At 38.0% G+C, this 11,118-nt stretch overlaps 2 protein-coding genes across 2 annotated transcripts in view; both read right to left on the reverse strand.

Moving 5' to 3' along the window:
- The window catches only part of LOC119413353, a 2,220-nt gene extending 1,624 nt beyond the window's left edge, over positions 1–596 (reverse strand). Inside the window, exon 1 of the mRNA XM_037680401.1 lies at positions 223–596. Within this exon, the coding sequence (XP_037536329.1) occupies positions 223–410 (188 nt within the window). The 5' untranslated portion in view covers positions 411–596. The remainder of the gene's footprint in view (positions 1–222) is intronic.
- slc22a15 (solute carrier family 22 member 15) overlaps positions 1–11,118 on the reverse strand; it is a 50,660-nt gene that overhangs the window by 34,391 nt on the left and 5,151 nt on the right. The window contains exons 2-6 of the mRNA XM_037697988.1: positions 10,807–10,956; positions 10,566–10,698; positions 4,856–5,020; positions 4,597–4,726; positions 3,626–3,686 (exon numbers count right to left, since the gene is read on the reverse strand). Of these exons, the coding sequence (XP_037553916.1) occupies positions 3,626–3,686; positions 4,597–4,726; positions 4,856–5,020; positions 10,566–10,698; positions 10,807–10,956 (639 nt within the window). The remainder of the gene's footprint in view (positions 1–3,625; positions 3,687–4,596; positions 4,727–4,855; positions 5,021–10,565; positions 10,699–10,806; positions 10,957–11,118) is intronic.

Raw genomic sequence — 11,118 nt, forward strand, 5'->3', positions numbered from 1 at the left:
ATAATAATAATAATAATAATAATAATAATAATAATAATAATAATAATGTGTTACATTATGTATAATTTCATTTCCACTAGTAAGTGTGTACTTGTGTTGGTCTCTCAAAGAACATTACAATGAAATTGTTTTTGGTTGTAATGTGACAAAATATACAATGACTCAAAGCGTATTAATTTTTTTCAGAGGCATAACGTAATATTTAGATTTTACAACTCTGACCTGGTGTAAAATCTGATGTCTTCTGGTGACGTAGAAAAACGTTCCAGTCCAAACGGCTTTTGAAGACTACAGGATCGGAGCTGCTCTTTCAGTTGCTCAATTTCTCTCAGCATGCTGTGATATTGCTCCCGGTCAACACACACGGTTCTGCTGGCGCCGTAGTCATGGTCCACGACCATAGGTACCATGACGGGTGGTTCATTGTCCTCAATTGGATCCGCCGAATCAGGTTCTGGATTAGATGGTCGACAACGGCGCTCCCAAACACCTGCTCGTGTCTTCCTGCTGTATTTGTTCCACTCAAATAATGATGGAACCGACCCAGCTGCTAAAATTCGTCTTCCCTTTTCTGTAGTAATTACTTCATTCTCCAGGAAATGTCGGCTACATACCTTGGTGTGAGGAGTTATCGTAAATCCCTCTCTTCTGATTTTTTGCAGCCAGCACAAACGAAGGCTTGTCTCCTTAGGGAAACGGTGAAAGCTCAAACGGCTATTATAGCGACCTGAAGACGAGCAAAGCGGCACACAACAGTGCTCCTTAGACCCAAACACCGTCGGCTGAAATCTAAAGCTGCCACGCACGTTATATTTTTGTTTATTTGACGCAGCAACACTCATTTTAGTTGTTTATCTCTGGGATGACAGGATACAGGAATTAAACCGGAAACTGGAATGCCGACATCCGGTCAAAGCGGAAGTGATTCAGGACGCATGTGCACAGAGCCTATTTGATGAGCAATGATTTTTCCAGCATGAAAATGTCACAAGGTTAAAACAATAACCAAGTGCCTCGGTAAACAAAACGTTCAAATTTTGGGTCCATGGCCAGGAAACACCCCAGATCTCAGGCGGACAAAAAAAAATCCAGAAGCTCTGATCAACTCCAAGCATTTATTAGGCAAGAATGGGTTGCCATCACTCAAGATGTTACCCAGAAGCTAATTTCCATCATGCCGAAGCAAACTGCAGAAGTCTTAAAGAAGAAGTGACAACACTGTAAATGTTGCCTTTGCTTAAACTGGATGTATTTGTCAATATTTATTTTTTTTTAAAGTTAAAAAATACTTTAATTGTTCTTTATTATAGCATATAAATATCTGACAAAAGGTTCTAATAAATAAAAAACTAAGGCTGCAAACTTTGTGAAAACCAAAATTAGTGCCATTCCTAAAACTTTTTGCCATATATATATATATATATATATATATATATATATATAAATAAAACAATTTAAAACACAAACACTGCAGGATAATTTTGAAGCTAAATCTATTGTTATAAACAATATAAAAATAAATGAAGTACGTCATCGTCAATTTCATCGAGCTCTTTTTTTTTTTCATAAAGTTGACAAATTATGTCAGGACAAAGATGACATCTCACATTCCATGCACACATTATGTTTAATGTAGGAGGAGATGAATAAACCGACTGTCACTCCTCTAACCCATGTAGATGTTACAGCTAAAAAAAAAAAGAGGCTGATTTTTCAAAGGGGAAAAAATTGGCCAAATGTGTTAAAGAACTTCCCTGTTTGTACTTCAGAGTCTAAAGATATTTGTATTCTGTCTTCTTAAGTCATACACATGATGTAAATTTAGCAAAACAAAAGGAAGAAGCATCTTTACCACATCTGATAACTCTTGTGAGGTTTAGGCCACAGACAAAAAGCTTGTAGTAAAAAAGGCCTACTACAAATAGTGTCCAAGATGGATGTTGTTGTTGTTCTTTCGGCTGCTCCCTTGTGCAGGGGTTGCCAAAGCAAGTGAACTAGAGGAACAGAAGATTTGGGAATTACACCAGATGTCCTTCCTGGTTTTTTTTTTAAGCCCTTTTATGTTGTCCCATTGCAAATAAAACAAACATAAGAATATTCAAACAGTTACAAATCTACCAACTTTTTGGGAGGAGTAGAGGCTTATCTGACAGAAATTAAGGTGTGGCAACTTTTTTTATTATGTCTACTCATTACATACATATTGCAATTGATATCTATGAGCTTTAATAAAAACAGCACATTCCAAAACAAATAAAGCATAGGTTAGTACTAAAGTCCGACCGATATATTGGTAGGGCCAATAATTTGGGCCGATAGACGGTTATGGAGCTATCGATGTATGTGATAATTGTCCCATTATGAGCCGATATAAACACTTCTAATTTATGCTCCTAAAACGCTGGGATCAGCTGTAATTGTACAATGTATATTCAGCAGAGGGTGCATGAAGACTACTTTCAAGTCATGGCAGTTCACTTAAGTTTCACTTTCACATTCAGAACTGATGAAGCAGGGAACAATACAGAGCATGGTCAGTTTATTTTAACTGATCTGTAAAATAAAGCAATAATTAAATTCTCTTCAGACCTCCAGCCTGCTTGTCCATTAGCTATGTGCCTCTCAAGTTAGCAAGCTAACATTTAGATAGCCTAGCAGGCTATTGCCTTGTAAAACTTTATCCAGAACCATATGTGACTGACTGATTAAAAAATGAACAGGGTGTTTCTTTGTTAAATTAATATTTTTTGTAAAACACTTGATAACTTTATGGTGAATAGTGGAGGACAGAAAATGTGAACGCATGTTATGAAGACTTTTTATGACCAATGAACTACTTGTAAATCTAGTGTGGGACTAGGTATAGCATGGATATGATTAGCTTAGCTTCATGGTTGCTAACAGCTGCACTAAATTAACAAGACTTGCTCCACTTGCTGTTTTCTTAAAGTCTTGGGGGTGGATAAAGCTAAAAAATTTCAGCATTAAATCGGTTATCGTGGTTCACCTCTCAATATCGGCATCGGCGGTAGCCACATTTTCCATATCTGTCAGGCTCTAATTGATACACCCGCATTGATTAAAGCAGGGGGAGAAAAAAAAAAACTTATGACTAAATTATTTCCTATACAACCCAGTGAACCCACCCTGCTCTGCTCTGATTGGGTCAAACTGTGACTCTGGTTTTCTATATTGGTTGAAAGCAGCATCAGTTTATGTCCAATAGTTATTTGGGGTTTTAATAAATACAGGCCTAGCATTCCTTGAAGGAATGCACATCACCTGCCGCCTTATGAATCCTTGCTAGATGTGTTAGCACTCAAAGAATGTGTTGTGAATGACTCGGCTACAGCCGCACAATGAGGTAAAAATCAGTAAAACTGGCTCAAATATATGGAGGCGATCTGGAACTGAGCTGACTTCCAATGTTAATGAGTTGTTGTACATTCAACAATTATTTTCCGAGTTTCACTAAACCAGGTCCTGTGTTACACGAGATGTTTTGCTAACAGACAAGACATTCCTCTGATGCTAAACACTAGATTCAAGAGTATTTTGTTCATCCCCAGCTGTCTCCATGTTTCGACTGAACTGACAGGTGCAAATAAATTGCTGACATATTTACCTCTTCAGCTTGCTCCGTTTGACTCTGAGAATACAGCCATCGAGGTGATTCTGGAAGAGTTCTTCAGGAAAATAAAAACACATTTTTATGAACGCTAGGTGAGAAAAGAGTTGGTTAAATAAATTTTAGGTCAGGAAAGAAAAAAATACAACTGGTGGATTTTGGTTAAATGGAGTTGTCATGACTCTTTTAAATTCAATAAAATATGAAAGTAATTACTTCCTCTATCAGCACATACACTGTAGCCCTGTTGTCATCTGTTAATATACAGCAAATAGTCATGCCAATGTTATAAGTTAGGTGTTGTGAGAGCTTTACAACCATGATGTTTGTGATAACAGACAAATGCGTACAAGTCAGGAAAAATGTTCTCCTTGGTAATTCTGCAAGATGATTTAAAAACAAGATTAATCTAAAGCTGAAAAATCAAAGCATCCAAGTGTTTTACCTTACAGTTTACAACCTTATAGTTGAAGGATTAACCACTTTAACTCATTCTGACCTGAAAATGTGATGAAATTACATTTCAAACATGTTCATAGTTTTTTAATATCTAAGATCAAATTCTTTTTTTTTTAACACTTTTCATACCAAGTCTATATAATGACCCACTGAAAGGTGCAAGATGAGTGATAGTTTTACCTATGTGTGTGTGTGTTAGCAAATTATGCCATGAACCACTGGACAGACTAATGAAACAGTCAGGAATTAATCACTGGATGTATCTCTATAACGGAGGAACTTTTCAAGCCTTTTCAACTTGTTATTTGAAAGGGTTAAATTACATTTTTCAAGTTATATTTTACAGCAAAAGTTATTTTCTTGAATTTGACCAACAGTTAAATGAGGTGAAATATCAAACAAGCATTTACTAAATTTCTTTTGCTTTTTTCAATAATTCTTTGAGTCTTTATGGAGTCTTCATATTTCTTTTTTATATTTCTTGAAATTATCAGGATATTTGAACTCACACAGACAGTAGAAAAATCAGGACTCCAGAAGAGTTGGCCACTGTGGCCAGAGTCCTCCATGGCCGGATGAAGTATCCTAAAGCTCCAAACACGACAATGCCAACCGCAAAAATGATGCTGGTGAGCGTTCCTGAAGAGAAGGATTTGAAACTGTATTGAACTAAAAATAATTGATGAGGCAGCTTCTTTTTCAAAAGCTAAAACAGGAACAAATAGATTTGTTAACAAAAATTCTTATATGAAATTGTCATTTTCATACCAGTCATGGCCCAGTAGGACTTTCCCACATACTCCTGAGTGAGGACAAAGCAGACGAGGCCAATGCCACCGTTCATCAGCCCCACCAGGAAACGAGATGTAGCAAAAACCTCGTAGCTGGGCGCCAAGGCTGTCACATAACCAAAGATCACCTCTAAAAACAAACCTGGGAGGACAAGAATGAGAAGAGACAAGAAGATAATTGCTATTTTAACTTCTATTCATGTAAAATGAAAATTTTAACTTCACAGCTCAGGCTTGAAATCAGTAGAAAGTAGTCAGTCTCCAAAAGTAATCATTAGTTTAACTTGGAATAAAACCACAACCTGGCAGCAACACATGAGGAATCTGCATTCGGTTTAAGCCCCATTTCTTTTATTATTTTAATCTGGGAGATGTTCACTGTAATCCGTTTCAGCTCTCTTTAGCATTTAGAAACAAAAATAAATGAATAAATACCCAAATCAGCCCACATGATGCGTTGTTTCCTTTTCTCACTATTGTACTTATGTCAAAATTTTCATTTGGTTACTACTCCTGCAGCTTTGGAAAAACTTACTTTTGAAAATAAAAGGATCAAAATGCAGTTTAATCAGGATAAGTGATCTATTTTGTTAGCAGTACATCAATGTAGAAAAAAAAACTAATAAATGAAAAAAGGCCCCACGAACAACGAGGGGATTTTGTTGTAGCAAGTGAAACTCTGGCTCTTTGGGACCTCTACAGCTCAGATATCTATCAAAGTACAAACATCATCCAAAGTCTAAACAGGTCACAGAAAATTGGACTTTACATGACTGAACTGGTATTTTGAAATCGTTAACCATATTTACACATTCTCAGTTTATGGTTTAACCGTTTTAGACTGTTTATAATAAGGATGTCACATGCTTTGCACTTGTGAGCTGCCGAAATTTATAAAAGAACTTTAAAAATAAGACTTTTGTTTTTCCACAAGAGCTGAACCGTAACCCTTCCAACTTTTTTTTTTTTTTCCCCAGAAAAAGCTAGCAGATCAGGAGGACTGAGACCCATACGGGCCACACTCCAACTCTTCTGCCTAAGGGAGGTAAAAGCTTGGCAACACTGCAGTTAAACAGAAAACAGAGCAACAGCAGAACTGAGATGTTTAATCATGAACAAAATGACTAACTTTTTTTTATTTTTTTTTTTAGAATGCCACACCTAATTTGGAATAATCATTTTCAGGAGTACACACGTTTTGCTGCAATACCAATGCATACACAGTACAGTGTTGAAAGAAGAGAATGAATAAATGACAGAACAACAAAAAGAGTGGGTCATAAATAGTGTTTACAAACTGAAAAGTTCTATTTCGTATAGGCTTCGCCCTTTAAGGCTGTCGCTGGTGGGTTTTACCCCGTCATGCAAAGCATCGCACTGAAAAAGTTTAGTCCACGCCCACCTGTTGTGTGGGCCCCACCCGGTCCGTATAAATTACGTTAAGAGCGGGTAATCGGCTCCCATTTTTCTTCAGCGAGCTAATAGCACTGTCAGAAGAACGAAGAAGGGAAGTTGTCCAGCTTGACCAGCACAACCTTTGTTAAGGCTGCCTGGGGTCCCGCCACGCCAACCTCCTGCCGTCCCGGTGAGTTCTCCTCCCCGAGGAGAAGCAGACGAGCAGTCTTGTTTCAAGGTAAGCACCAAGGAACATTTCTCAGTGGCGGGTCACTACACGCTGAACCACGCCATCGACCTTTTTTACTTTTATCGCCGACTCTCGGAGCGAATCGTATGGTTCCTCCGGGACAGGCGACGTCAGCAGCAGCCCCCCGCTGCTCACTCCCTCCTGGAGAGCGTAGTGTCGGAACGAGGGGGGCTGAGCGAATGCTCACTCCCCCGGACCTTTTTCGCATTGCGACCACGTCGCTCCCAGCCGTCAGTGTCCTCCTCTGGAGCTGCCCAGCATAATCCAGGAGGCAGCTGACATGAAGGGACTTTTTTCCGTCCCTCTCCTTCCCCAGGTCAGACGATCTAGCGGGAAGGTTTTTTGGCTCCACCCCGGCTCGCCGTCCTGATCCCATCTGGCCTTGTTTTCCCAGCAGTGACGTCCTACTGGAACGAGGCTGCAGCCGGGCCTGGTAGACTGAGAGCGTCGGTTTCCACATTCACGCCCATCACCAGAGTGGAGGGGTTTTACCGAGCGGAAAGTGAAGGTGGTCCGCAGAATGAGTCCAGTGGGATAACTCGCTCTCAGCCTGAGCTGCACGCTTTTCACCGCAGCGGTGTCAAACGCGTGCTCCCGCGACGCCAGAAACCTTCACCCAAACGGCACTGCATTGATGAAGGCGCGCACACCCCTCCCCAGCACACGCCGGCTCGCATCAGCATGAATGTGAGACCGCAGAACGAGTCCAGTGGGAAACCTCGCTCTCAGCAGGAGCTGCACGCTTCTCACCGAAGCGGTGTCAAACGTGCACTCCCGCGGCGCCAGCAGCTTTCACCCAAACAATGCCGCGTTGATGAAGGCGCGCACACCTCTCCTCAACACACGCCGGTTCACATTGACATGAATGTGAACCCGCAGCCTGAGCGCGGCACAGAAGCGCGCTCAGAGCCCTTTCGAGAAATCCTCGCCTAGGGTCACGCTAGAGCTGGACAATAATTCGATATTGATATATCTCGCGATATACATTTATTCAATAACGATGATATGAGTTTTAAGCACATTTTCGATATTTCGATAGGATTACAGCGTTTCACTGACGCATTTCTTTTTCCGTTCGGGTTGAAGCGGCCACTTCAGTTTCAACCCGGACAGAAAAAGGTGCGACACAACTACGTAAGTGCGTGGTGACGTAATGTTACGCAGAGCTCGAGTCCAGAAGGCTAAGCTAGGCTAATCTCCAATGCACTTTGTTTTTTCTTCAAATGAGTGCCCATGACCGTCAGAATGTGACTGAACAAGCTTTCACAAGCGAAGAGAAAGCAGATGACATCACTGATGAGAGGAAAGACTAATTCGCTGGTTTGGAAGCGGTTCGGCTTTCTAGGATCCAATAAACTGCAGGTTTCAGTCAGTGTGCTGCAAAATGTGACGGAAAGTCGTTCTAACTCGCGGTGGGAACATCGAACTTGTTCCACTTGACAGAAGATGATGAGTCACAAGATGAAGCACAATAAAAGTTTGAGCCAACGTGTCCCTGAAACAGCCCCAGTGCTGCGTGTTTGGTTTGTTTGTTTTGATCATTTATTCATTCATTTAAAATAAAACAAATTCATCAGAAAGAAAAAAAAACATTGAATGAAAAGGTTGCAGAAAGATGGAAAAAAAAATATGATCTGTCCCTTATTTAAAAAATACAAAATATTACAAACAAACAACAACCTTGACTTGAACAATCTCCAAACTGAAAACAAAAAAACTTCAGGTATCCTTCACCTGGTACTAAACCTTCCCAACAACTTTAACTATCATCTTTTTAAACATATAAATTGTTTTAGAAATGTTTATGGTGATAAAGACAATTCCATAATCCTGTTCCCTGAATTACAACATAGCTCCTTCACACTAGTTCTAAATGGAGGTTTTACAAACATTTCCATTCTATTAAGGTTATATTGTCTCTCCTTTTTTTTTTAATTGAATATTTGAGGTAATATTTTTATGAGCTTTATACACGACTTGTAAAATACTATATTCAACCAAATCATAACATTTTAATAATTTCAGTTGATGAAATAATATATTTGTTGGGTGACCATAGCACTTCATACTACTAATAATTCTTATAGCTCTTTTTTGTTAAATGAAAATAGGGTTTGTAATTGTTTTACATGCCTTTCCCCAAACTTCATTACAATAGATTAAATACGGAACAATCATTACATTCTACAATATTTACAAAGCTTTGTCATTCAAAAACTATTTTACTTTATACACTAATGCAATTGATTGTTATTTTTGTTTTTAAGTAATTTTCATGAGATTTCCATGTCAGCTTCTCATCAGTAACGACGCCCAAAATGTTGTTTCATTAACTCTATGAATTTTAATACTGTCAATTTTAAAGTTGTTGTTTAAAGTTAAAACTATTAATATTGACAAAGTTGAGAATTTTATGTTTATTTGACAGTGATTTCAATTTTTTTGAAAGCTAAATACAAATAAATGGTGAACATTAATTTATTTGTATAGTTTGTAGTTTTTCTGAGGCTTTTATATTGTTTATATCGATATCGAATTATATTGTTATCAACCGAAATTAAGAAATATATCATGATAAAAGTTTTGGCCATATCGTCCAGCCCTATGATACAGGCAGAATTAAAAAAAAAATACAAACTTGGTTTCGACTCAATAAGTTATCAATAAATTGGAAAAAAAACAAACATCATGACATTTAGTAATAGAAATAAAAGTATTGAAGTCCCATTTAAAATGGACAGTATTGAAACTCAGAGTTAATGAAACTAAATTTTTAGGTATTATTGATGAGAAGCTGACATTGAACACTCATGTAAATTACTTAAGAATAAAAATAGCTAAATCAATTGCATTACTGTATAAAGTAAAATAGTTTTTGAATGACAAAGCTTTGTAAATATTGTAGAATGTAATGATTGTTCCATATTTAATCTATTGTATTGAAGTTTGGAGAAAAGCATGTAAAACAATTACAAACCCCATTTTCATTTTACAAAAAAAGAGCTATAAGAATTATTAGTATGAAGTGCTATGGTCACTCAACAAATATATTATTTCATCAACTGAAATTATTAAAATGTTATGATTTGGTTGAATATAGTATTTTACAAGTCATGTATAAAGTTCATAAAAAATGTTACCCCCAAATAATCAGTTAAAATTTGTTAAAAAAGAGTCATTATAACCTTAAGGGAATGGAAATGTTTGTAAAACCTTCATTTAGAACTGGTCTGAAGGAGCTGCGTTGTCATTCAGGGAACAGGATTGTGGAATTGTCTCGATATCACCATAAAAATTTCTAAAACAATTTATACGTTTAAAAAGATGATTAAGTTAAAATTGTTAGCAAAGTATGATACCATGTGAAGAATGCCTGATGTTTTTGTTTTCACTTTGATTGTTCAAGCCCGAGTTGTTGTTTGTAGTTGTTTTATATATTTTTTTAAATAAAGGGGCAGATATAAGAATTTTCTTCTTCTTTCTGCACCCTTTTCATTCAGTGTTTTTTTCTTTTTGATGAATTTGTTTTGTTTCTTTTAAATGAATGAATAAATGAATAAATAAATACAAAATAATAAAAAAGAAGTGTGTTACATCATTACACCCTCAGTTGATTGTGTCCATTTTTGTTTATGCAGTGTTTCCCCACACAGCTACTTCTGGATGGGGAGCGGCGATTGTAGCAGCCCCCACCCCCACACACACTCCAGCTGCCAGGAAAAAGAAAAGAGGAAGTTCAAAGATTAGATATATGGATGCAGTTAGAGAGGACGTGGAGGTAGCTGGAGTGAGGACAGAGGATGCAGAGGACAGAGTGAGATGGAGGAGGATGACTCACTGTGGAGACTCCTGAAGAGGGGAAAGCTGAAAGAAGAAGAAACACTTCACCAAGCAGTGTTGAGAACATTCAACAGGGCAGAGTCCACATGCAGAAGATTTTTCACTAATTTCTACCTGGATGTAGGAAAATCAGTCTACATTTAATTTCAATAAAAACAAAATTTTAATAAAATAGGGTCCAAATTAGCTTTTTTCCACTCACCTGTCAGGTAAACGGGTCTTCTACCAATCTTGTCTGACAGAGGTCCAAAAACAACATTCCCGACCAGGAGCCCAGTGAAAAAGAGTGATCCTGCGAGACCGACTTTATAGGCCTGTTGCTTGATAAGAAGCCACTATGGACAACAAAAAAGTGACAAGCTGTTAGTTTGTGTTTCAGCTGCTGACGTCAGGTTTTATTTGAAGTCCAAACAGACTGATGTGAGAAAGCGTGGCTCACTGACCTCCGTCACTATAGATTCTGCATCTTCTGTAAAGGTGACGTGTTGCTGCAGCTCCTGCTGACTGGATGAGACTCCGTTGTGCTGCTCAATCCGATGCTCTGGAGTATATCCAACCAACACAATCAACATGGACTGGCAGGCCATATACACCTGAAAGACACACCAAACACACACCAAGCTCATTTAACAGCTTCAGCATGGCCACACAAGCACCACGAGTGTAAAACAGAACATACACATGCTTGTTTTAAAAGTTTACAGCTGAAATCTGTTGCTTAAAGTCAAAGAAATTACATATTTTAAACAGAAAAT

The sequence above is a fragment of the Nematolebias whitei genome, chromosome 1, assembly GCF_014905685.2.
Source record: "Nematolebias whitei isolate Nwh7 chromosome 1, NemWhi1, whole genome shotgun sequence".
Taxonomy (NCBI): Eukaryota; Metazoa; Chordata; class Actinopteri; order Cyprinodontiformes; family Rivulidae; genus Nematolebias; species Nematolebias whitei.